General features: G+C 38.5%; 1 protein-coding gene across 2 annotated transcripts in view; it reads left to right on the top strand.

Moving 5' to 3' along the window:
* Window positions 1-361: 361 nt before the first annotated feature.
* The window catches only part of NUP58 (nucleoporin 58), a 42,402-nt gene continuing 16,625 nt past the window's right edge, over window positions 362-26,138 (top strand). The window contains exons 1-13 of one of the 2 annotated variants that reach the window (XM_027677864.1): window positions 362-579; window positions 4,227-4,366; window positions 5,714-5,752; window positions 7,210-7,362; window positions 8,379-8,513; window positions 10,788-10,898; window positions 13,752-13,776; window positions 14,224-14,289; window positions 15,052-15,226; window positions 16,542-16,621; window positions 17,268-17,386; window positions 19,437-19,519; window positions 22,546-22,747. In XM_027677864.1, coding sequence (XP_027533665.1) covers window positions 467-579; window positions 4,227-4,366; window positions 5,714-5,752; window positions 7,210-7,362; window positions 8,379-8,513; window positions 10,788-10,898; window positions 13,752-13,776; window positions 14,224-14,289; window positions 15,052-15,226; window positions 16,542-16,621; window positions 17,268-17,386; window positions 19,437-19,519; window positions 22,546-22,747 — 1,441 coding nt within the window. In that variant the 5' untranslated portion in view covers window positions 362-466. The remainder of the gene's footprint in view (window positions 580-4,226; window positions 4,367-5,713; window positions 5,753-7,209; window positions 7,363-8,378; window positions 8,514-10,787; window positions 10,899-13,751; window positions 13,777-14,223; window positions 14,290-15,051; window positions 15,227-16,541; window positions 16,622-17,267; window positions 17,387-19,436; window positions 19,520-22,545; window positions 22,748-26,138) is intronic. The other variant, XM_027677863.1, reaches the window with a different exon arrangement.

Below are 26,138 nucleotides of genomic sequence, written 5' to 3'. Positions count from 1 at the left end.
GCATTGTTTAGTCTGGAGAAAAGGAGGCTCCGGGGAGGATGATTTCAAAAAAAAAAAAAAGATGATTAAACATCACAATGGATATCCCAGGGAGCTGGTGGAGTCACCGCCCCTGAAGGTGTTTAAGGAAAGGCTGGACGTGGCACTTAGTGCCATGGCCCAGTGGACACGCTGGTGTTCGGTCACAGCTTGGAACCGACAATCCCAGAGGTCTTTCCCAGCCCAGCTCCCGAGCGTTGCTGTCGCTTTAAGGCCCGGCGGGCGGTCCCGTGGTGCACTGCGGCGGGCGCGCGGAGGGAGCGTGGCTGGCTGTGTCCGCGCGCTTGGTGCCGCCGTCCGGTCCGGAGTTGCGCCGGGCCCGATGCGGCGCTGAGGGGCCGCGACCCCCGACCCACCCACCGACCCGGCTCCCGCCGCTGCTGGCTCCCGGCCCTGCTCTCCGGCTGTTCCCACCGCCGCTGCCGCCATGTCTGCGGGCTTCTCCTTCGGCGGGGGCACCCTGGGCTCCGCGGCAGCCGCCGGCGCGGGAGGAGCAGGAGGAGCAGGCGGGGGCTTTTCCTTCGGAGCCGCCACGCCGAGGTAACGCGGCGGCCCCCCGCTTTTGGGCTCGGCCGTGCCCCGCGGCCTGGGGCTGTCGAGCGGGCCCAGCCTGGGCCCGTGCGTGTGTGAGGGAGCGGGTCAGTACCGGGGGGGCGCAGGGCCCGCGCTCGGCGCTTCGCACGGCCCTCGATGCATCGTGTCTGCCTCGGCCCTCCCGCCTTCTCCGCTTCCCAGGCTGCGCCTTCAGTACAGCGTAGGGAGCGATCTGTTCAGCAGCTCGTAGGAAAGGGAGCTGCTCTTCTCATTTCGCTTTGTTTTGGCCCTGGGTTCCTCCCTTCGCGGTTCTTCCTGCCGTCCTGAGCGCAGGATGTACATCAGATGCGTGTCCAGGTGTTTCTTGGCAGTCAGCCTGAGCTTGTGTGTGCGGTACGAAGCTTGTTGGTGTTGAAACCCTAATGTATAGTATTGAAAGGTGAAATTCCGTATATCTTTGCGAAGTTAGGTTCGACCTCGTGCTCTCTGATACAACCTTGCATTTGGTTTAGAGTTTTTCGGAGTAAAAGGAGCACATTGATGTGTATGTGGCATACAGCAGGCTCTGTACTAAAAGCGTTATGATTTAGGTTTCTCAGAATACCTGGTAAAAGTAAAGGTAAGGAAGGTAAGTCTTGTTGCTGGTTTTTCCACCCTTTTCTATTTCTTTACGCACAGCTGTACTAGCAGAGACTGTTTATTGTGACCAGCTTGCTGCTGTGCCTCATTTGAAGATTAGGGCTGTTGTAGGGCTTTGCATCAGAGTATTTCCCAAATGTAATCAGGCAAAATTGATCATTGCAGTGTAAACTAAACGGATAGGATGGGCTACTCAAGGGAACTTCACCTGAAGCAGATGTATTTGGAAACACCTGTCAGAAGTGTCAGGAATTAGCATTGTGAGGGGAAGGGACCAGAACATCTGGATCTGAAGCCCATATGAGAGGGAACAAGTTTTTTGAGGTCCTCGTAATACTGTAAATTTTGTGGTCATTACACATTAGTGACTTTTCTTGTGTTACCTGTGCTTGGTTTCGTTGGGAGGTTTGTTTAGGCTTTTGTGTGTTTGGGGTTTTTTTAATTGATATTTGTTTATTTTAACTCTCACAGTAAAGCTTATATGGACTTGGTAAAGAGTTTGGATTTCTTTTGCTTCATGCTTTTTTAATACAGGTTTCCTGTGATTAAAATGAGCAAGTTAAAATAATATTTATTCAAAAACAATTTTCTAAATGTACTGAAACAAGGCAAGCTCTTTTGTCTTGTTGATCTGCATTTGTTAAAAACTGCCTATTGAATTTAAATATCTTTGATGGATTTTTTTTTTTTGTTCTAGCTGACACTTTTATCTCCTAAAAAAATTTAATAGGTACTAATTAATAGTATGGCACTCTGTATTCTTATTAATTTATTTATTCCTACAAGCAGGGCCAGTCTTCAGGGCTGTTGGTCAAGAAGTATCATAGAGGAAGAGGCCTTTTTACTGCTCTTTGAACATCCCTCTGAACTGGTTTGCTTGAGAATACATTTGAGACTATAAGAAGCTGTTCTTCTTCTGGGTTGGGTCTAAGATGGTATTGCCAGGTGTTGGGAGAAAAGGGGCTTTATTGTCTAGTCCAAGCATAAATGTTGTTCATCAGTGTGATGAGTCCAAGAGTATATTCTGTTGGCCCAAAGCTTCTGTGACATGCCAACCCCTCTAATTCCTGCATTGTACAAACAGCTGTTCAGGTACTTACACGCTTTCTTAATTGATGTTCTCTCGTATGTTTTAGCCAGGTGCAATGCTTTGTTCTAGGTCTAAAATTGGTTAAGACCTGACTAGAGTGACCTGAGCTCCTCTTCCTTCCGTCTCTGGGGAGTAGATAGTCCTTCTGGCCCATGCTTTCTCCTGCTGCTGAAAATGCTGCCATTGCTTTGTTCTTACATTTTGAATCTTTCTATCTTAAAATCCAAGCAAAATGCCACTTCATTTTATTTGGGTTGGTTTTGGTTCGGGGTTTTTTTTGTCCTCTTGTCGAGCTGAATTGCATAGTTTGTATCTTAGCTTTCTTCTACTGGAATGCTAAAATGAGAAAATTCTTCACAGAAGAGTCATCTTTTTCTGGACTGGAAGAAGATGAGAAACATAAATCTTGACTAGGGAGAGAAGCACCGTGTTATATGTTCAAGTTTGTGAGCAGTTAGGTCATGATACTGAAGTTTGGTATGTTGAAATTTTGGGAGTAAAGAAAGCTGAAATGTTTTGAATTCTGTGGGACACCTAGGCACGGTGGGTCTGTGTCTTTCTAAACTACTTGGCTGTTCTACTTCCCAAATAACTTCTTTAAGAGTAACTCACACCTCGATTCTGAACCTGCAACCAGCTTTTGCTGGGCTTGCCATAAGTGGTTTTGTAGATGGCTTGAAAAGTTCTAATGCAAAAGCTAGTTATAGTCTTTTTTTTTTAAGGATTTACTTTTGGGTTTAACTTGTGTTAGGAGCTGCCTTCATACCAAAGGAGAGAGGAGATGAAGGAACAAGGAGAGAATACCGAACACTTGAAACATAAAACATTCCTTGACAACGGTTGCCCAGAAGTCTAAATTGCGTTTTGTTTCAGTGCTGCTGTTATACTTCTGCAAAATGTGTCCAAGTTAGAGAAAACTTACCTTGTTTCTAAAAAGACTCACAAATGGGAGCAGGAAGTTACTGCAAATATATTATTTACCTGATCTTTCATCAGTTAAGAACAAAATTTTTAAAATCATAGACTCATCTGGCTGTGATTGGAGATAATAATGATTATTGTGTTCTCCTGTGTTTTGTACAATGACAGTGTGCTCTGTGCTAAATGTAAAGCTTGGTCTCTACTTGGCATGAAACCTCTAAAATGTGTAGTTACCCAAAAGAAATTAAAAATGCTTAATTTTCCTAGTGATGACTGATCTCTGATTCTCTCCATCCTTTCTCTTCCCCTTCACCTGTGAAAATAGCTCTGGAAGCTTATTTCTGTAACTTTCTGACACATAGACAGAAAAGAAAGTATGGTAGGCATGGGTCCTCTGTAGTTGGCACCTGTATAAAAAGGATAGTGTTTTGGTTAGAAAATTAATTCATACTTCAGTGTATTTTGATGGTAAGATAGGGCAGAGCTGTACTATTGCTGTATATGGTTCTGTGTTGCTGCTTATCACTTAAGAATGACAGAAAGCAGCACTGGTTGAGGTTTCTGGTCAGAGGTAACTAACTGGACTCATAACCTGCTTTGAAAAGATCTTGCAGATTTGTTGTCATCTTTGTGCTTCCTCTAGCACTTGTTCTCCCATTTCGGTAGAACAGGGAGAATAATCAGGCAGAACTAATGAGATGATCTAACAGAGAAAAGTTGGTATTTCCCACTGGCCTAGCAAGATCTAGCAGTTCAGCAGGAGTTGACCAAATGCTGGAGTTAGTGTCAGGGAAGCAGTGGGAGTTAAGAGCTCTGGAAAGAAAAAGGGAAATGGGCTTCCTCTTTCTGTTTGTGAGCAGAAAGTGAGCTTGAACTCTGTCTTGCACAACTGGGTTGTTTGTGGTTTGAGAAAGTGAATGATGGCATTTCAAAGAAATTGAAATGGGGGGGGATGTTTTCATTCGAAAATATAATCATTGCTAATAGTCTTATTTTGTAATAGCTCAACAGGAGGACTTAATTTTGGAACTCTGGGCTCTTCTACTGCTACAGCAACTACATCGGCTCCTTCAGTGGGCTTTGGGAGTGGAATTTTTGGATCAAAATCAACCACTGGCTTTACACTAGGAAGCACCAGTACAGGTAGAAAAGAATTCTTGTACAGCAGAAATTTGATTCAGCAGTAAAAAAATAAATTATATGTCCACAAAAACTGGGTCATTATAACGTACTTACTATTTTACAGTAGTTCCGTAGCTCTGAGTATTACTTACATAGTTCTGTAAAACAGCTTAATTGAGCAGTTTAAGAGATCATTCAATGTGCATCAGTACCAGTGCTGCAGAAACACAAATGCAATTACCAGAAAATTGCCTGGACTATGTGTAAATTGTTCCATAATTTGAATCCTGATGTTTTTTAGAAATTTAAGTCTTGAGTCCTAAGTCCAGGATGCTCAAAATTATGATGTAAGAATGAGTTGTATTTTGAACTAAAAAATATTTTAAAACATTTTGAAATTGTTAGCATTTGTAATGCAGTAAATGTAATCCTACAGTAGTAAACATTTCTGGGTTTGTTGGGGGTTTTTAATGTTAGCAATACACATGAAGAAATAGAATAGTATTTTCTTAGGTCTCTAATTCAGCCTATAAACAGACAGCTTCTTATAGGAGTAACGGAGTGCAAAAGAGTAGAACTTTTCTGACCAGAAGTATTTTTCTTCAACCATCAAACAGACATAATGGATTTTACTTTGACTCCAATATTGCTAGACAAAATGGTCTTTTTCTTCTTGTATGCTGCTATGAGTAGATAGGGAAAGTTCTAAGAACCAATCTACTACAAATAAATTCGACAGTAGACTGAAAGCCTGTATTACTGTGGTTGGCTACATTGGGATAATTTTCTTTTAGCTCTCAAAGACTCTTTTGATATTCTAGTCAGATGGTTTTTAAAATATGAGATGGTGTAACACTGTATTCAGAATAATCTCTTCAAGTTACCAGTAGGGCAGAACCCTAAACTGAGACACAGGATTTTACTGTGTTTGAACAGGAGTTTGAACTCTATAATCCTCTTCATTATACTGTAAATCTGCTGGCTTACATGCTGATGTTATACACTACCGTATGACTGATAAAAATACTTGATGGAATTACTAGTTTCCATGTTTTTCCTTCATTTGTTTGAAGTTTCATACAATTTGCTATCCTGCTGTGTTAAAATCAGCTTCAGCGGTAGCAGTTTCTTATAAAGAAAAATGTTTTTTAAAGTCAGTTGTGCTTTGATTTGTGCTGCTGGTGCTTACAAATACTGTTTTCTGTGTTAGTGTTTTATTTTAAACACACTACAGAAGAAAACTTGTATAATAGTTGTCTCATAATGTTGCATTATTTCAGTGTTTTGTTTCATGTTTGTTATTGTCATAACTTCTCTGTGGTCTTCAATTACTCTTCTTACTCTGTTTATTTGTTCTCATTCTTAAAGCCGGAACAGCAACAACTATTGCTACAGGACTGACACTAGGTAAGGACGTAATTTGTATTTTAATGTTATACAGACACAAGAAAACCCCAGGAGATAGATCTTTCCTGTAATGCAGTTAGTGATCATATCTGAGCATGTGCATGCCAGCCCAAAAGTTGAGGCTGCAGACCAGAGTGAGACTCTGCACTTCTGGGCACTGTTACTTGTTAAAGGGTTATTCAATTCCTGTACAACAGTCACAGTGAAAAGTTAGACTTTGTTTTTATGTTCCCCTAATGAGCTTCATCCTTCAGCAGAGGGGAGGTAGAATATGTTATCAAAGAATTATTAATACAGAATTTCTTGGTCTAACGAACTCTGTGTGAACAGGTCTGTTTGGTAATTATCTCTTTTAGAAGAATAAAGAGGGTTGAACTGGAACAGACTTTAAGAATATTTTTTGTTTCTCTGATGCACCTGGGGTGACTGTTTTTCAGCTGTCATTACAAATACGGGAATATGTGGGTTATTGTTGGGTTGTTTTGTTTCGCGTTTGTTTTTTTTTTCTTTTTAAACATGGACTACTGAGGTCTGAGCCGTAACTGAGCTTGAGTACCACAAATATTAGGGATGGGGGTGGTGCTACAAGACTCACCAAAGTCAAAGAACTTAGGAAGCCATACTATAAATAAATAGGAAAAATAGTGTTGAATAAAGAAGCAAATGAAATGGGCAGAAGAAGGGAGGAGCAGCTGTTAACCCAGAAGATGCTGTGTGATGCATAATCATACATGAAAGCCAGTAGTATGGACATGACCATTAATTCTTTTCAATAGCTGAATGAAATGATTTCATCCAAAACAAACAGCAGTTACTGAGAATACAAACTATGTGTTTGCTATTGTGGTTTCTGTATGTACGTGCGCGCTCCTCTTTTACTTTGGAGTATGGATTCTAGAATATGAAATGTGTTCCTACCATGAAAACAGCAGAAAGTGGGAACTTTTATTTGTTTTACTTTAGAAGTGTTCAAAAGCAAAGTTTGTGGCAATAACATCCTGACAAATTTTTCTTGTTTGCAAATTGAAAGGATATGTGTATTCATTTTGGTATGCACATCCAATTGAGAATTTTTACTCTGTATTTTGAGCAGTATTGTTTATAGCTCCGATTACCTATATTTGTGTCATCTACTAGATACTCTTGGTGGAAGCTCTTTTTTTTTTTTTTTTTTGGTTACAATTTTTTTAGATTGCCACTAGATATAATTGCCAGTCCATGATTAAAGCCTATTGGATCCCTAGAAATTCTGGAGCTAAAAATGCCTATACAATTGATGTAAACCTCTGACATTTATTTGAAAGCGCTGTGGGGATATTTTACGTGATGCAAGTGATCTTGCACACCGTGGTGCTCATGATGGTTAAATGGGAAGAATGCAGAAAAGATGGTGAATTTAGCATTCGTTCTCAAACAGAATGTTCCAAGAGCGATAATTGGTTTTGGGTTTCTTTTAGGCACACCTGCCACCACATCAGCAGCTACTACAGGCTTTAGTTTAGGTTTCAACAAACCTGCAGGTTCAGCCACACCATTTGCTTTACCCGTTACTTCTACCTCAGCGGGTGGCCTGTCATTATCATCTGCTCTTACATCTACTCCTGCTGCAGGTAGGAAAATGTTTAGGGGTTTTTTGTTTGCTTTTTTAACAGTAAATCTCTGTTGTAAAACTGTTCTATGTTTTATTTTTTCATTATTTACATAATTTTATGGTACTTAAATGAAAAGGTTCATTGAGCTTCTTGAGTTCTAAATTTGGGTACTCTAATACAGATAGAATTATGGCCAGTATGCCAGGTGATGTAGACACTATATAATCTAAGTCATTAGAATTGTAGCAAGAGCTACAAAGAGCAATAGCTCTTCGTCATGTAAAATCATTTTTCATATTGTTAACCCCAGGTTGAAAGCTTCCTGCTTTCAATGTCTACCTATTGCAGATGGCCTGAAATGGTTGACTATTAGCAGAAATAAGTTTTTTCCCAAATTACTTCTCATACTGACATACACCTGCCGTCATATTTAACTCAGCTGAACTGCACCATGCATGATAATAATTTAGACTGCAGTTCATTTTTCTTAGCCTTAGGAGACTGCATTTGAGCTCAGCTATCTGTGCCCTCTGTGCTCTGTCCCTTTATGCCTGTGGTCTTTCTCTATTTGATTCTTCTCTGTCCTACCAAAAGCTGGGATGCTTAATTCCATAAGATAGCTCAAACTACCATGAAAATGTTCTTGTATCATGTGTCTTGTGTAAATATTTTAATGCTAAGCATAAACATTAAAATTTCAGCATTTTAGTGTAGAAATCAGTAGCATTTATGAGTTCTATTATGCTGTAAAATAAATTCTGTGCCAGGTTCTAGATTCTCTAGTGTTCTGGGGGACTGCCAAAATTTCTGTATAGTTGCAGGTAAATATAGACTGATCAGGGTTATGAGGTCGTATAACAAAATAACTTATAATTCAAAACTCTATGGCTGTGGTTGAAAAATCTGAAGGAAATAAAAAATGTTTATTATCCAATTATGATGAACATGCTGTTCAGACCTTTCAGTTATTTGAAATTGTCTATGGACACATTTGAATGCAGTGTCTGCATGAAGCTTGTTTCCTTTCTCTGCAGGAACTACTGGCTTTACATTAAATTTGGGTGGCACAACTGCTCCAACTACAACTGCTTCCACAGGCCTTTCCTTAGGAGGAGCCTTAGCGGGTTTAGGAGGTTCACTCTTCCAGAATACAAGCACAGCAGCAACAGGTAAGTTAGTTTTTTTGCTCCTTCTATCTCAAAACATTGAAATTTAATGTGTGATTGCACAAATTCATAACTGAACTTTATACAAAGTCTTAATCCTGCAGAATTGTAATTTTTAACAGTGCTACGGTTAAGAACAGTGTTGCTGTCCATGGACAATAAAAATTAAATCTGAAATAATTGGCTCCTTTCTTATTCTTAAATGTGTTTGTACTTAATACTTCTTTAAAATGAAAATGCAAGGAAATCTTTGTCATTGTCATAATTGACTCAGGGAAGTTGATCATATATGGGAGAGGGCAATGATATAAAAATATCTATAACTGCAGAAGTTGAAAGCTCCTTATTTTGATGGGTTTTGGTCTGAATAAAATCTTTTACTGTTAGTGTTGTCATTTCATGGCTTCCTAGTTTTTTTCAGCTCTAGAGGAAGAATTTGTGCTTTGTTGTAGTTTTGGTAACACTACTCTTAAATGAAACAGAAAGATAGTTATGCCATCACAGAATGGTTTGGGTTGGAAGAGACCTTAATGATCATCTAGTTTCAACCACCCTGCCAAGGGCTGGAATGCCATCCACTGGACCAGATTGCTCATAGCCCCATCCAGCCTGGCCTGGAACACTTCCATAGATGGGGCATCCACAACTTGTCTGGGCAACCTGTGTCAGTGCCTCACCACGCTCACAGTAAAGATTTCTTCCTAATATCTAATCCAAACTTACTCTTTCAGTTTGAAGCCATTCCCACTACCCTGTCACTATCTGCCTATGTAAAAAGTCGCTCTCCCTCTTTTTTGTAAGCCTCCTTTGGAAGGCCACAGTGAGGCCTCCCTGGAGCTGCCTTATCTCTAAGCTGAACAACCCCAGCTCTCTCAGACTGTCTTCATAGGAGAGGTGCTCCAGCTTTCTGAGCATCTCTGTAGCCCTCTGGGCTCGCTCCAACAGGTCTGTGTATTTCTCGTGCTGAGGACCCCATAGCTGGATGCAGCATTCCGGGTAGGGTCTCACGAGGGCAGAGTAGAGAGGCAGAATCACCTCCCTCAACCTGCGGGCCATGCTGCTTTTGATGCAGCCCTAGGATATGATCGGCTTTCTGGGCTGCAAGCGCACACTGTTGGCTCATGTCCAGCTTTCCATCCACAAGAGTTCCCAAGTCTGTCTTCTCAACGCTGCTCTCAATGGGTTCTCCCAATCTGTACTCCAGTCTGGGATTTCTCCTGAACTAGGTGCAACACCTTGCACTTCATGAGGTTCTCATGGACCCACTTCTCAAGCTTGTCCAGGTCCCTCTGGATGGCATCCATTCCTGCTGTTGTGTCAGCTGTACTGCTCAGCTTCATGTCCTCTGCAAACTTGCTGAGGGTGCACTTGATCCCACTGCCTGTGTCACTGATGAAGATATTGAAGGGCACCAGCCCCAAGACAGAGCCTTGATGGACACCACTCATCACTGGCCTCAGTTTGGACATAGAGCCATTGACCATACCTCTGGCTGCATCCAGCCAGTCAATTCCTTATCCACCAAATAGTCTGCCCTTCAAATCCTTGTCTCCAGTTTGGAGATAAGGATGTTGCTTGGGACCACGTCAAAGGCCCCAGACAGAAGTCTAGATAGATGACAACAGTCGGTCTTACCTTGTCAGCAGTTGCAGTCACTCCTTCATGGAAGGCCCCCAGACTGGTCAGGCACAATTTGCCTTTAGTGAAGCCATGCTGTCTGTCTCAAACTGCCTCCTTGTCTTGCATGTGCCGTAACATTGCTTCCATGAGGGTCTGCTCCATGACTTTTCCAGGCACAGAGGCGAGGCTCAGTGGTTTGTAGTTCCCCAGGTCTTCCTTTCTCACCTTTTTAAGAATAGGAGCGATGTTTCCCTTTTTCCAATCACCGGGGGCCTTACCTGACCACCGTGGCTTTTCAGACATGACGAAGAGTGTCCTGGCAACATCATCAGCGAGTTCCCTCAGGACCCTGGGATGCATGTTATCACAGTCTTATGGCTATTCAGCTTCATCAATTGGGCTCAAACTGGCTCTTTGTTAAAGTTAGTGATCTAATTAGTTACCAAGTAACATGAAGAAATTGCATAAAACACTCACGTAAAGTTGTATGAAACTTCATGCAGTTTGTTTTCTTCTCTGCTTATTTTGCATATTTTTCAATCCAAGTGTAGTAAATGGACGCTGAAACTTTGAGAAAGTTTATATATGCTTTTAGTTCAAAATAAGTTTGAATTATCAACACTTGAAGTGCAGAAATGCTGTTTGGATTTTTTGTAGGACTTGGGCAGAATGCTTTGGGTTTGACTCTGGGGACAACTGCAGCTCCTTCAACTACTGCCAATGAAGGTCTTGGTGGCATTGACTTTAGTAGTTCTTCAGACAAAAAGAGTAAGTTTTTTTTTAAATATTCTTTTTTTTTTTAATTGAGAGAATTGTCAGAACACTACAGCAAAGACACCATTTCATTGTGTGAGGAGTGGGGAATTGAAGCAGTCAACTTTTAACTTCCTCTCCCTTACAAGGCATTTCAGTTAAATTCATTCTTAGATATTGTGCTTGTACAGAAGAACAAGTTCTTGTGTGCAAATGCAATGTAATGTAAATGAACTTATTTATGTAAAAATAAGTGTAGGCTAGTGTCATGCTTGAGAACCAGGATCTAAACCCTTTAGCTTTCAGGGAGTGAAGACTCACAGGGCTGCTTGCTGAGATGCCATCGCATGTCAGATTGTCACTAGAGGGAGGAACAGAGCTGTTTAAGTAGTGCTAATATGAAAAGTACTGCTTTGAAATCAGCATTCTCCAGCTGTAAAAGATCTTAAACTTGGTTTCTTCTTTTGAAAGCCTGCACAATTAACATGGGCTAATTTTACATGATATTCTTCAAATCTGTGTTTCTGATGGTGCGTAGTTCTATCTGATACATTCTATCAGGTTGTTATAATAAGTTACAAAAACTTCTGTGGTAGCTTCAAAATACTTAAGTAAGGAACTATTGAGCATTGATGTGTGGACACTTAATAATTTGTCTTGCTTTTATACTTCCAGAGTAAGCTTAACTAAAGCTGATTCTAAAATGTGCATTTTCTCTGGTGAATCAGAGCTGTTAATTTAATTTCTTGATTTCATTCAGGAGTCAAATTTTGAATTGGATGTGCCAATAGCTAAAAGAGAAGAAAAATATAGAAACTCTATGAAACCATTTTTACAGAGTAACATAAGTTGTGGAGAGAGAGGTCTCCTTACTTGTAGAAGAGAGGGCATATCGTCTGTCCAAAGTGGAGTGCTCTGCATGATGTTGGTTTTGGTGTTTTATTACCGAAATTGGGAGTGGTGAAAAGCTTTGATTCCTATGTACTTGTGGGATTTCCATTACTATAATACTGGGATATCACAACACTTCCATAACATACAGGTGTCATAAAATGAGGACCAGAGAACCACAGACTCAAATTCTACTTTGGTAGTAGTGTTGTTTTGTTCATCTCTTAGGGCAGAAACTTGCATGAGTATCTGAATTGCCCTATGTATTGAAGAGTGGAACTGTGTGAGTTGGACTGTCAGGATAAGCAGAGATCCCTTAGCTAAGCAGTGGGAAATGTCCAAGGAGACTGTTTTTTGTGGTTTTGTTTTTGTGGTTTTGTTTTAATTTAGGAGTGTTTCTCATAGTGGCTAGTGCTGGCTTAAGCAGCCCTGACAAATATCCCTATTTAGGTGCTGCAACTTAGTTCTGTCAGTATACTTGTTAGTACTACTATATGAGGAACTGTGTTAAGGTTTGAGAGTGGTGGTTTCTATGATTTTGAGGTTTTTATTCCTTTCTTCCTCATGAAAAAAGGAAGCAGGAGATGTGACTAGCAAAGAAAAGTGCCCTAGGAATCCCAGGACAGATAGGGACTAGCACCTATGTTCTCTCCTCTGCAATTGGTTATAAAAGCTTTTCCTTCTAAAAGCTGACTGTCCTGTATTTCTTTAAAATATGGTTGCAGGAAAAAAAAAAAGCTGTTCTAATTTTTACTCATGTATTGCTAAAAAGAATGTTAAAAAATGTAAAATCTGAAGTACTTGCTTGCCCAGAAAGTAGTAAAATCTGATTTCAAATCTGCATGTTTTACTTTATAAGTATTGTCCTGATGTACAGCAACAACAAAACAAACAAAAAAAAGAGAAAAAAGTGGGTGGAGAGAGAAAGCAAAGCATATTTAGTCTTCTGCCTAATTTTTCAGTTATCAGCAGAGAAAGAAGTCCTAAATTCTGGTGTTTATCCCTCCCACTTTTTTTTCCTCCCAACTTGCTATAGATTATTTTTTTTCCCTTAGCAAAAGGCATAAGGACTGGTTGTGAGTGCAGGATCTCTAAGGTACTGGGTGACAGTCTGTAGACAGTTTAAGTAGATGTTACTTCTAAAAGTAGTAGCTACTCCTGGCAGGAGCACCTGACTTGTGCAACTTAAAACTTAGTTTGTGGTACTAGCATTAGCTGCATAGCTACTTTCTGTCTTGGTGGCACTGAGAGTGAAGACAGAACGTGAATTGGATCCAGCTGAAGATGAAGCCAGTTTCTTGGGCTTTCTGAGTGAGTGTTCTTCCTAGCAGACTGCTGTGGTATGGGATGCAATTACTGCCCTTGGCCATAACTAGAAATAGTCATGACCTGTGTTATTCATGATACTGTTTTCAGCTGTGTTCCATCACTCAGAGGCATTTGGCATCTTGATCCACAGATGTGTAATTTGGAGTGTGGAGGTGGTAGGTAAGCAGTAGCATCTTCAGTTCTGTAAAACCTCGTTACTGAAATAGCAGAATTCTTAGGGAACTCCAGTGGGCAAACGTTCATTGCCTTTGTATTTGAGATGAAACTGCTGTTGCTGAATTTAAACGAACGTTTCGTGGGTGCAGGTCTAAGTGAGTTGTGGTTGCAAAAGCAGGAACAGATTTCTTATGCAACTGCAGTTGTTTATGCATTTGTAGTGACTTATATAGTGCCACAAGATGTTTTGTTATACTCGGTGTGCCAAGAAATTAGCACCTCAACTGTTGAAGCATTGGTTGTGAAAAGATAGTTATCTGTGAAGGGGATGTAAATTAAAACCTTCTTTCTTTTGTGGCTAGTCTAGTCTGTTCTGCTTATCAAGAGAAACCAAGCAGATTGTAGTCATTAGTTCTTCCCTAAAATCTTATTAAGGTTGTTTTGTTTGTTCTTCAAAGCTTTATTTCTGACCTACAGTTTTTATTTTTCTAGGTGATAAAACAGGAACAAGACCAGAGTAAGTGTCAGATTTTCTTTGCAGTCCATGTCTTATTAGAAAACAGCTAAAAAAATCTCAGCTTTTCTACTGATTTGATATTGAAAAAAGAGTAGATGTACATAACCAACATCTGCAATATGAGCAATTTAGTAGTGTTGGTTCGTCATTTTAAATGCAGCAATTCTTCCTTTAAATGCAATACCTACAGCTTATTTGGCAGCTGCTGTAGGCTGATCATCTGGTCTGAAAAATGGTTTCTGCAAATGTGTATAATGCTTACATCACAGGCTTGGACCGTGACATAGTATCTATAGTGTGCATTAATCCTGATCATTCCTAGCTGCAACACTTGTGCAATGGGTGCAGAACTAATCACTCACTTGAATGTTTTAGTGATATTTGGTAGTTATGCAAAAATGTTTGGCAATATGAAAGCGCCATCTAAACGTTCATTGTCTCTCATAGAGATAGCAAAGCACTGAAGGATGAAAATCTACCTCCAGTAATCTGTCAAGATGTAGAAAATCTACAGTAAGTAGTGGGTTTTATTTGTGATAATTGATTAGCTGAAGTGCTGTTGATGCTCTATGTCAGGAACACCCTACTGGAGGCTGCATGGAGCCCAAGGCCTTTTGGCAGGTCAACTTTGAGAACAGAGTAGATGGATAGTTCTAGTAGCTGAAGTCTTAGTCTGGCCTTTTTTCAGTCTCGCTTTTTGATTCATTTATGCAAATGGGCCTGCCCAACAATATGCCCTTAGAATCTTAGCCATCTCTCTCTAGGAGTATTAAGCTTGTTGCACGTGTATATTTAGTATTGAACCTTATGTCCATATTGCACATGTATTATGGCTCTCATATGGAGTAGAGAACTGCAAAAAGAGCCTTCCCTCAGGCAGGAAGGGAATGGGTTGTAGACTTGGCTGCATGTCACTGTATTTGTGAGTTCAAAATAGTAATTGCTTTTATATAGATGCTATATATTACTACATATATATAGCATTAAAAATATCTTAGTTTGTCAGTCAGCGTAACATGTTTAAACACTTGCTATTTGAAGTTAAGGGTTTGGGGGGAGGGGTTTGTTTTTGTTTCTGTTTTGTACTTTTACAGTATTAGCAAGCTAGAAGTTAAGATAGTACTGTGCCATACAGTAATTTTACTGTTCAGTACTTGGTTTTGAAAAAAACAAGAGGTATTTAAGTAATGTGACCAAGAGGTAAACAGTTGGGTACTTCAGGTTCTATATGTTATGTTTATTTCTTCTTCACCCCCCTCTTTTTACCTTCCCCAGGAAATTTGTGAAAGAACAAAAGCAAGTTCAGGAAGAAATTAGTAGAATGTCCTCTAAAGCAATGCTTAAAGTACAAGAAGACATTAAAGCTTTGAAACAGCTTCTGTCTGTAGTTGCCAGTGGATTACAGAGAAACACTCTTAATATTGACAAGCTGAAAGTTGAAACTGCACAGGTATAAATGAATATAAATTTTGTTATGTAGAGTTTGTATGTTGATTGTTTCATGTAGGATAACTAGCCTTCTTTATCAGTAAAATTAACACATGCATCCAAACTAAAACAGTTGTAAAGAAAATGAAAAATTGAATCACTTCTGATCTATTTGAAGATACCAGGGGAGACTGAAATCTGTGATGTCAGTATTTTCAGAAAAGTACAACAGCAGTAAAAAGACTTTTATTCAGGAAAGCATTCCTACCTAGCAGAGGCAACAGAAGGGAATGTGTGCCCACTTTAGTTCAGTTTCAGTAATATATTCAGCTGCTAGTGAAGATACATTTGAAACAACGCGCTGGACTCCGGAGCAGCAGAAATGCAAGTGTGTGTTCTTCTGATGACTTTGAAAATAAACGACCAAACAAAAATACACCCCATAATATTTCAGGAACCAAAATATCGTAATTAGCACTAGTTTTCATTTAGTGAACTTGAGTCACAACTCTGTCCATCAGTCTGCGTTAGCTTTGCAGACAGTTTGAGCTTGAGTTTTGATGCAAATGCCTTTCAGGTGAAGTTCTGTACCACTTTTTATTTATCTAGCGTGTCAAGTATTGCTATATAAATAAGTAATATTTTATTCTAAAGTAAAAACGTTGATGTTTTTTCTGTATTTTGTTCTCTAGTTGTGCCTTGCCAACAGTTTTATGTGAAAACAAAAACTTGTTAATTATATTCTCATATTTCTGTACGTGATGCAGTTGAGTGTAATCACAGAACCAGGCGCTGAGAAATTCTTAATGGTAGAGTTATTAGAAATATTAAACAGAAGTGTATGCTGTAATTATCATGCAAAAACATGATCAATTCCATAGAGAGGCATTTTTCTAAACTAGTTAATATTTTTTTAAAAAGACAAAATAATCCTTTTTGCTCTGTTTCTTCTCTTTTAGGTGTGTTACTTCCTTGCACTTGAATGTTCCTTTTTTCCCCCTCTAGTCCTCAGTAGTTATAACAATATTTCTGAAGTACAATAGAAAGATCTTATCTCTGACAGCTTAGTGTAATATTTTCTCAACTTTTGAGTGCTTAAAGTGTTTTCAGTATGTGCTATCTTTTGTTCCTTCCCCAAACTTCTGTTAGTATTTGCAGGTCTCCAGCTTTCTGGCAGTCTGTTTTTTGGAGAAATTCTAGTCAGATTCTATCACAATTTTAACATAAATATATGAAGAAAATACTTTATGTGAACGAATAGTAGAGTCCTAGCTATTTTTCTTTTTGAACACTCCATACAGAACCTTATATTTTATTAATTTTCCCTATTTATTTAGGAGCTAAAGAATGCAGAAATAGCATTACGAACTCAGAAAACTCCTCCTGGTCTTCAGCACGAAAATACAGCCCCAGCAGAGTGAGTTGCTGTTATTCATAAAAAATAGTCAATGATACAACTTGAAGAAGAGAAAAATTGAGGAGGCCTTATTGCAGCCTTTCAGTACTTAAAAGGGGCTTGTAGAAAAGACAGGGACAGACTTTGTAGGGGGCCTATTAAAACAAGGGGTAATGATTGTAAATTGAAGAGGGTAGATTCAGACTAGATATAAGGAAAAAATTTTTTATGATGAGGGTGGTAAAACACTAGAAAAAGTTGCCCAAAGAGGTAGTGAATGCTTCATCCCTGAAAACATTCAAGGTCAGGTTGTACAGAGCTCTGAGCAACCTGATCTCATTGAAGATATCCATGCTTATGGCAGAGGATTTGGAAGGGACCTTTCAAGGTCATCTAGTCCAACCTAAGCATTCTGTGATTATGTGAACTTATTACAATTTTTTTCTGCCTCTTGTAGCATGGAGTGCTTCATAGAATCAGTGTTTTATTTCTGCATTTAATTTATCTTAGTGTCTTAGACTTCCAGTAGTAAAGTGATGCCAATAATGTCATAGAACATAACACTGCAATGAATTGAATGAAAATTGGCAGCTAATACAGATCAGATAAAAAGTATTGGTAAACTAATGAAGTATAATTATACAATTTCTTTGATTTACTCATCTAGCTACTTCAGAATCTTGGTCGAACAGTTTGAAGTACAGCTGCAGCAATACAGGCAACAAATAGAAGAACTGGAAAATCATCTTGCTACTCAAGCAAATAATTCACACATAACTCCACAAGGTAAATGTTTCAGTTTTAATCTTTCATACATGAAGAATTAAACAAACTTATACCTTTAACATAAACTTAGTAATTAATCTCTCTCCTCTCTTGTTATCGCTGGCTTTTCTCATTTAATGTACAGAAATTAGTGTTCGGATGTATTCCTTAGTTCTTCAATGTAAGGATTTGGAATTAAATGTTAAATTCATAAAGGTTCTTGAGCTTTTTAAGATGGATCCAGTTTCTGAGGTGTGATTTGTAAGCTTGGTTTGTTTTGACGTCCACATCTCCCTCCAGCATCTAGGTGATGTCTGGCACCTTCTATCTTCCACTGGGCTGTCTGACTAGGCAAATATGAGTACCTCCTGCCAGCTCCAGATCAAAATCGGAACTTTTCCTTAGTTTGCAGCCTGTTGGTATTGCCTTCAGCTCTGATCGACTAAGAAAATTTAGTCTTGTTTGCTACCACATCATTCAATCTTGAGAAAACCTTTCTGGTTAAAGAATACTGACCTCTGGACAGTAGTCTTCTGTTTGGTTACCATTCCTGTGATCATAGACAGTTTTATCTTTTGGGCCATTTTAGATACAGGTTCTGCAATAAGCAGTGATTTCAAGTGCGTGTCTTTCTGTGCTAAACGATATTTGAAAATCTTGCCATCACAGGATGGAACATAAACTATGGACCTTATATGTCAAAAAGAAAGAGGACTGTGTAGACCCAGCTTCCAGAGTAGAAAATCTGCTGAATCCTGAGGGTTCTTTCTTTTTCTGTGCAGACTTCTTGTTCATCAAGAGTATGAGAGGGATGCCTTCACAGATTTTCCTAAGGTTTTTCAGCAGTTTCTGCTAGAATCTAAAGGTTCCTTGCTTGTGTGGACAAGGCTCAATCTGTTGTGCCAGTACGAGCATACTGTCAACAAATGATGTAGTGATCTAGTCAACACTGTATTGCATATGTAGCCTTTACCATACAGGAAAAACTTAGTTTGCCATGCAGGACTCCATGACTCAGAATGTCCTGAAAATTTTGAAGTGTCTAGTATTCAGTATCAATAAATTGCCTCCAGAGTCTTTGGAAACTTGTGGCCGGTCTTCTAGGCACCACTGCCTCCACAACCCTGCAGGGTGGCATGACACTAATTCCACAGTTTTTCATTTTTATAATGGAGAATTTCCCCTATGGACAGGCAGACATTTTCAGTTCAAGAATCATTGCTAGACCATGCATCTTCAAGAACTTGATAGCTACTCTTTGCATTTCAGTTGGTTATATGCATCCTTCAGAGGAAATGCAGCTGATCTTTTTACAATAAAAGACCACTTCAGCACTCTTCTGTCCTCCACTTTTGTACATTGCTTCTCTGAGAAAAGCATTTTTTTTGTCAGCAGATGCCTCATTTTGTCAAAATCTTTGAGATTTCCCCTTTAATACTAAAATTTTATGTTAGTTGGGTCAATGCCCTGAAAATACTTTCATATCTTTGTAGGAAGTGGGATATCCTAAATACAAGACTTTTGTAAGCAAGAAGCTCCCTATTGTTTTTCTTTGTTTATGATGTGCTTGTGGGTTGAGCTAGATTAAGAGTTCCCATGATGCTTGTTAAAATTATGTCTTTTAAATGTAAATAAATCTTCCATTCTACTGCTGTCTCTGACAAAATCAACTGAACACTTAAGTGTGCTTTAAGTCAGAAAGAGTGGAAAATATATACAAATGCAAGAAAATTTCATTTAACTGTACATAGGTAAAAGCTGATAAGGTGAAAATGTTCCTTTGTAATTGGATAAAGTTAGTTTAAATATTGTTTTTTAGCTTTGCAGATGATAGAATCATAGGAAACTCTTAACTGTATATATAAAAATAAATCTGAGAAAGAGTACTTTTCAAAATAAAGTTTGAAGCCTTGTGTCACCCAATTGCTGTAATCCTGTATTTCTTATAGACATTAACTTGTTCACATGCTTGTGCTCTATGGGTTTTGGGTGAGCTTCTTAATTTAGTATTAATACTAAATCTTCTGGTAATGAGATTGTCACTTACCAGCCTTTTACATGCCTCTTACAGATTTGTCTATGGCTATGCAGAAAATCTATCAAACATTTGTAGCTTTAGCTGCACAACTTCAATCAATCCATGAAAATGTAAAGGTATGTTGTTTTCATGTGTTCCTGTGTATTTAGTGAAAGGACTGCAAAGAGTTGTTTTTTGAAAATATATCTTCAGGTTTCCTTTATTTTTCCCCCCCTTCTGTTAATTTCACTGCTTCTAAAAATTTTCAAACTGTCCTAGAGAAGTGCTTTGATTAAAAAGGTAACTTATTCAACTGAAGTCTAATTTGAAGTATTTACTGGTAATAATGATAGCAACTGGCCACAATCATTTGGGTTACAAAATGTTTTTCATTTAACTCCTTTCCTTATAACTGTTGATCAGTTTTTGAAATGTCTTTGATTTCATGCTTTTATATTTTGATTTTTGCCTAATAACCTCTTGATCTCAAACAAAGATGATTTAAATCTGCTCTCGATCAAATGGGTAATAGGAGAAAAAAAAAGTAAGTTTCCATATGTAAGATTTTTCAGCATATCAAAGAATTGAGGTTAAAATTGTATTCTGACTAGTTTAACTTCTTTAAACCTGGATTTCATGGTAAGTTGTATGTATAGAAGGAAAAAAGACTAATGTGGAAAAAATGCTTATGTATCAAAGGTCCTAGTTAGGTTGGGTTTTTTCCATCATGGGCTTGATTTTTCCCGTTTGCAGTTCTGGATATGTTGACAAAATGTCACTGTTCTACAATCCATAATTTTTTTGGAAACATAGAACCCTTCTTGGTTACAAAAAACAAAACAAACCAACTTCCTTAATGGAAATAGATATCTTAAATCTTGTTTCCTTCTCTAAGCTTCTTCTGCAAAGTATTGTTAGTTCTCTAAACATCTGAAACTTTTTACTTTTCCTGAATAAAGTTCAGGAATACTGAGGATCTTGTATGATCTAGATTGCTTGGATGGCATTGCTTCTGTCAGCATAGATACTCACTGGTTTACAGCTGCCTGCCGTCAGATATTTGTGCTGCTCTTGGTTAACTCTGTTTTGGTAACAGGTATGGAATATGTGAACTCCTCCATATTTTCAGCAGAATTACACAAAAAGTGTCCCAAATATCTTCAGGGTTCTTCACTTCTGAGATGTCTGTGTAGCCTGAACTCATGCAGTGGTCTTTGTGCTGAGTTATTGTTGTTCTTCAGTATGAACAGCCAGATTAGTATGCAAGTATAAGCAATAGTATCTTCAGTACCTTGCCAGTGTGACTGAATAGGAAAGACCTTTCTTCAGTTTAAGTAGTATTCTGTTGCTTGAAACTAAGGAGGTGGTTTGAGGATTTTTCTTTTGGGAAATTTTTTTTGAGATTTAGTCTAGTTGGTAGATATGAATGCTGATACTTTGGAAGGCAATTTAAAGCTAAAGCTTCAAAAAACAGAAAAGCGAATGTAATGCTAAAGTGAATCTGTCATTATAACCATCTGTTTTAGTTTATCAGCTACAAGATGCTGGGAGAGGAGAGCAGTTTTGAAACTGCTATCTCTCCCTTATCTGATGGTTGTGATGTGGTTTGTGAAGGCAGAGCTGTGATCACAATTCATTCCTTTGCCCAAAGTAGGCTTTCTGGTTTGCACATACACTTTGACTCAAAGGTCTGAAGTTGTTAAAAAAAAAAAAAAAAACAAACAAAAAACCAACCAACCAAACAAAAAACAACACAAACAACCACCACCACCACCAACAACAAAAAACCAAAACAAAACCCCCCAGAACAAACAAACAAACAAAACAAAACAAACCCAACCAACACATGGCCATCTTTGCGTGGGGTTGCTAAATATATTTATATCGTGTATGAACATGTACATACATTCTGTATCCCAGGTCAGTGAAAAGTAAAATGTGCTTGGGCACAATTTGAGTAGGTAATGTCATTATCTACTATTATCATTCAGCACGGACTAGCCTTAAGAACTGCTCTATGATGTCTCATGGCATTTGTCAGCTCCTAGAGCAGTGAGTATGGCATTGTATTAAATTTTGTCAGAGTTCTACAAATGCCTTTTCTCTCCAAAGACAGACAGTACTCCTGATGTGATAGTAAAGTTATTCTTTTGTGTGTTGCCTGCTGGTGCTGGTAGATTTGGGATTACAGCTGTTCAAATCTTGAGTCAGAATTTTTGGACTGTAAACTCCTTTTCTAGGAAACTAGCATACCTTTGTCCAGAAATACAGAACATAGTATGCCTTCCATAAAATTGAATCTGTTGTTCTTTAATAAGTATATTGCATTTAAAGATTTTCTATTGTAAGATGGAAGTCATTCTATCAGCTATTTAGTTAAAACTATTTATACCTTTTATGTTACCTAAGATATCCATAGTTTCCGCATCTGTGACAGGTAGAAATTGCTCAACAGGCCTTGCTGGTATTGCCACAGAAGGTGGTGGGGTTTTGAGGAGGGAGAGGGCATAGGCAAGTGGAGGGGGGGGCACAAGACAACAGGCTTGGACTACTTCTTACCCCAAGGCAGAACGATCTATTGCATTTTGACTGTGTAATATCAGTAATGAAATGCATCAGAAACAAGAGTGAAATCTAAAATACTGGTAGCTTCTTTAGCTTTGTTCTAAGAAAGAAATGCAAAAGTGAAAGGAAGGAAAGACAGGTGGAGGTGATAGGGGAGCAAAAGCAGACTGTGAAGAAAGGGTAACACTGAAGAAAGGGGTGTTATTTTATAAGCTAGTAATGTGTCTTTAGTTTGCCTCTTAGATCAGCTGGTATAGTGATACAAATTGAATTGTGCTGATTTGCACCAACTTTGAAAGATTTGGATACCATTTAGTATGTTAGTCTATTATGCTTGACAGCTTTGCAAAATTTAAGTAAGGAACCTGTTCTGGCTGTAGCTGATGCAAACCAGTTCTTTCTAGCTCATAGCCCAACAAGGGTTTTTTGGGCTGTGGGGGAGCTTTTTGTTTGTTTCGGTGATGGTGTTTGTTGGTTTGGTGGGGTTTTTTTGGGGGGGGGGGGTTTGTGGCCTTTTTTAGGAAATGTTGTTCCTTATTAAGTTAAGGGTTTATGTCAGATACATGGAACTAAAATGATTTCCTCCCACCCCTTTCAGATGCTCAAAGACCAATACCTTGGCTACAGGAAAAGCTTTCTGGGAGATGCAATGGATGTGTTTGAGGCAAGACGAACAGAAGCTAAGAAGTGGCAAAGCGCGCCACGTGTAACCACTGGACCGACTCCTTTCAGCAACATACCAAATGCAGCAGCCGTTGCGATGGCTGCAACACTTACTCAGCAGCAACAGCCTGCTACAGGTCTGAGTGCATTCAAGTTATAGATTATTAGTGTTACCACAATAGTAAATTTGTGTAAAATTTTCTATGAAGTCTTCCTGTGTGTTAGACTAAAAATCTAAACATTGTGATAAGCAAAGTTACTGATACATAGCCAATAGAAAAATGCAGGGTAGACTTAGCAATAATTATACAACAGATACTTAATCTTGTGAATTTACTTGTATTAGTGATATTTACTGTATTGTTCTAACCCCTTGGAATGTGAGTCTTCACTCTTAAGTAACATCTCTGAATACACGTAGTATAGCCTCTTTCCAGAAACTGTATTGTTATAGTAAATTATTTTGAATTGGTGAGGAGAGAATATCTAAATGCATACTATCTTTTTCCTATGTAAAATTAACAATGCATTTTTATATAGCACTTTGGAACTGTAGAATAAAAAATGCTACAGAATAGGAAGGATAGTGCAGCAAACATCTGTAGAATAGGAAGTCAGATGCCTGGCTTATTTTATAGCCAACTCCTTTGTCAGTGTGGTGTTGGAGCAGTTTTTGCTGGCCATTCTGCTGTTGTGAATAAGTAGTAGAGGAAGTAGAGTGGGTCAGTGGTTCTGCATGTTTGTAAGAGGAAGACCAAAATAGAGGAAATGTATGACCCACTGCTAATGAAGAATGGATATGTATGGCAAAGGAAATAACTTTAGGCACCTTAATTGACATTGTTATACTAACCAACCCTCTCTGAGAGGGATTCCAGAATGTAGAGAACTGACTTAATATGTCATCATTGAACAGAAATGAGGTAAATTCCATTTAATTTTACTTGAACGTGGATATGTGTCTATGTCAGCAAATTATGAAAAGCACTCATTCCACTGTTTATTTTCTAAAATGTTTATCATAGGTGTACTGAAAGTCATATTAGCTCCTTCTCTTGTCTTATAACAACAGTTATATTTTGAATGATTCTAGTTAAAAACTTATGCAGCAATCACCTTAAGTTTGACAAATTATTAGACTGTCCTTGCCTTTTCCTTAAGAGGAAAATACATTGTGCTTCCAGCCTTGGCCCTTCTAAACAGCAAGGAGATGGGTTTAAATGACAAATATGCCAAAATATTTTGAACACAACAAAATACAAAGTCTTTATGAAATACTTCTCTTCTACATTTCAGTCACAGGCCACAGTCTTTTTGTTGCTGCTGTGTTAATCCATGGAGATTTTGTTGAAATGATGTCTACAAAAATGTATGGTTTTAAATAGAAAACATGAGATAATGTCACACTTCAGGGTTTTTAATACAGGTAGGACTGTGGCTTGTGCAGCTTAGTGTTGCCAAAGTAGTTCACCCTTTCTTGATCTTTTTCCTTGTCTTATATTTGGTTTTTTTTAAATACTTTTTACAGTCATTACAGGATTAGTTGTTTATGAAAGACATACACTTGGGATGTCACATTTAAAAGTCATTCCTGCATTTTCATGAATTGAAGTGAGGGATTTGAAGTTCCTGGACTTACTAGTCCAGATTCAAGGGAGCTGCTAATAACTTCAGTAAACTTATGCCACTTATGGCACGACTTTGTGAATATTCTCTTAGGAATAGGAGTGAAGAGAGGAAGATAAAAAAAAAAAAAAAGAAGAAAAAAGGCAGAATTGACCTGTACCAACAGAACTGAGGTGACTATACTATAACATTTTATAGTGAAAGGAGCAAATGGGAGTGTGTGTAGGTTGGTTTGGATTTTTGGTTTGTTGTTTTTTTTTTTGGTTGGTTGTTTTGAACTGAGTATTTCAAAAGCCAAAAACGTGCCAAATACAAGAGTGATGCAGATAGAGCAAGACCATTAACTTACATCAAACATACCAACAGAAGTAGGTGACAATTTTTTACTACAGTTGGAATACTTTTATCCTCCATGCAGCTTACTTGAAGACCTGGAGAAATAGAGATACACTGATGTTTTAGGTGGCACTTCAAGAATACTTAAAACTCTTTAAAAGTAGGGTTAGACGAATAGAAAAGGTACTTTGAGTTCCCTCCAGTTCAAAAATAGAATTAGTCAGGTCTAAACTATTTCACAGTTGTCTTGAAGTCCTAAAAGCATGCTGGATGGGAGCATTTCATAGCTTTCCTAAATTACTAATTTCAGTGCTTGACTTTCTCCCAGTTTCAGATTAAGGCTACCACTTTTTGTCTTACTTTTAGTGGAAAAGGAGGAGAGTCTGTTCTTTCAGTTTTGCAGGAATCCTAATTTACCCTCTTATTTTTCTTTTCCTTGTTTGAGTTTTCAGATGGCCATTTGCTGCAGTAGAACTGCAAATGCTTCATGTTTTAACTTTGTATTATGTTATGATTTGGATAAACTATCTTCTACAAGTTAAAATTGTGTATATTTCTTTGCAAGATCTAGATCCTGAAGGGTGGGGTAGATGAGGGATAGTAGAAGGTTCTGAGAGAAAAGGCTGTGAAATGAGGTGTATGTAAAGAAGGGGCAGGGGGTGTCTGTGTAATACCTGACCTGCTGTTGCTGTTCTTGAAGATAAGAATAAAACAAAAAAATTAATCTGGCCTTTGAAGGTTTTGACTAAAATGTAATACATGGTACTCTAGTATTAAGGAATCAGGATGCTTAGTCTTTTTTTAAAAAATATTTTATGTTTATGTGGTTAAATCTTTCATAAGATGAAGTTAGTTACTGTTCTTTCTCTGAAAAAGATAAAAAATAATTTATTTCAAATTTGCTTTCAGAAGTCAAAAGTTTAATAGCTATATCTAAGCTGTGGGATCAGGGAATGCCAGTTCCTGGGTGTAGATAGGCACCCTGTGTTCTCTCTGTATGCCAAGACATGTCTGGCTTCTATTGAAATAAATAAAGCCAGTGGATCCTGGCCATATGGAAGAAAGGGAGCAAAGATGCACTCCACTGGGCACCTGGGATGGATAATCAGGACACCAGGACTGTGGCGTGCACATTGAAGCATACAATTTTTGTGCAGTTTTTTGAAGCTGGAGTTATTAAAATTATGCTTAACTTTTGTCTGCACACAACCTTTCTCCCTAGTTTAGCATTTTTGGTCCGAGCACAGCTTTGTTGATAAGAGTGAGGCTGGTTATGCTTTTGTGCCATAGCAGCTAGAATTTTAAGCTCTGCCTCACCTCCACCTTCCCTGGGAAATCTTGAACAGCATGGAAGTTAAAGTGACTGTGGCTAATCTACCTATTATTATTGATTGGACTACAGTAAGATTTTTTAGAGGAAATTAAATCCTAGTGCACTGAGTCATTTAACTCAGTTGGTTAGAGCATGGTGCTAATAATGCCAAGGTTGTGAGTTCAATCCCATTAGAGGCCATTCACTTAAGAGCTGGACTCAATCCTTGTGGGTCCCTTCCAACTCCAAGCATT

This window comes from Neopelma chrysocephalum, unplaced genomic scaffold (assembly GCF_003984885.1).
Source record: "Neopelma chrysocephalum unplaced genomic scaffold, ASM398488v2 Primary Assembly neopelma1_43, whole genome shotgun sequence".
NCBI lineage: Eukaryota > Metazoa > Chordata > Aves > Passeriformes > Pipridae > Neopelma > Neopelma chrysocephalum.
The sequence above is the reverse complement of the archived record's forward strand: the minus strand, read 5'-3'. Positions and strand labels throughout refer to the sequence as shown.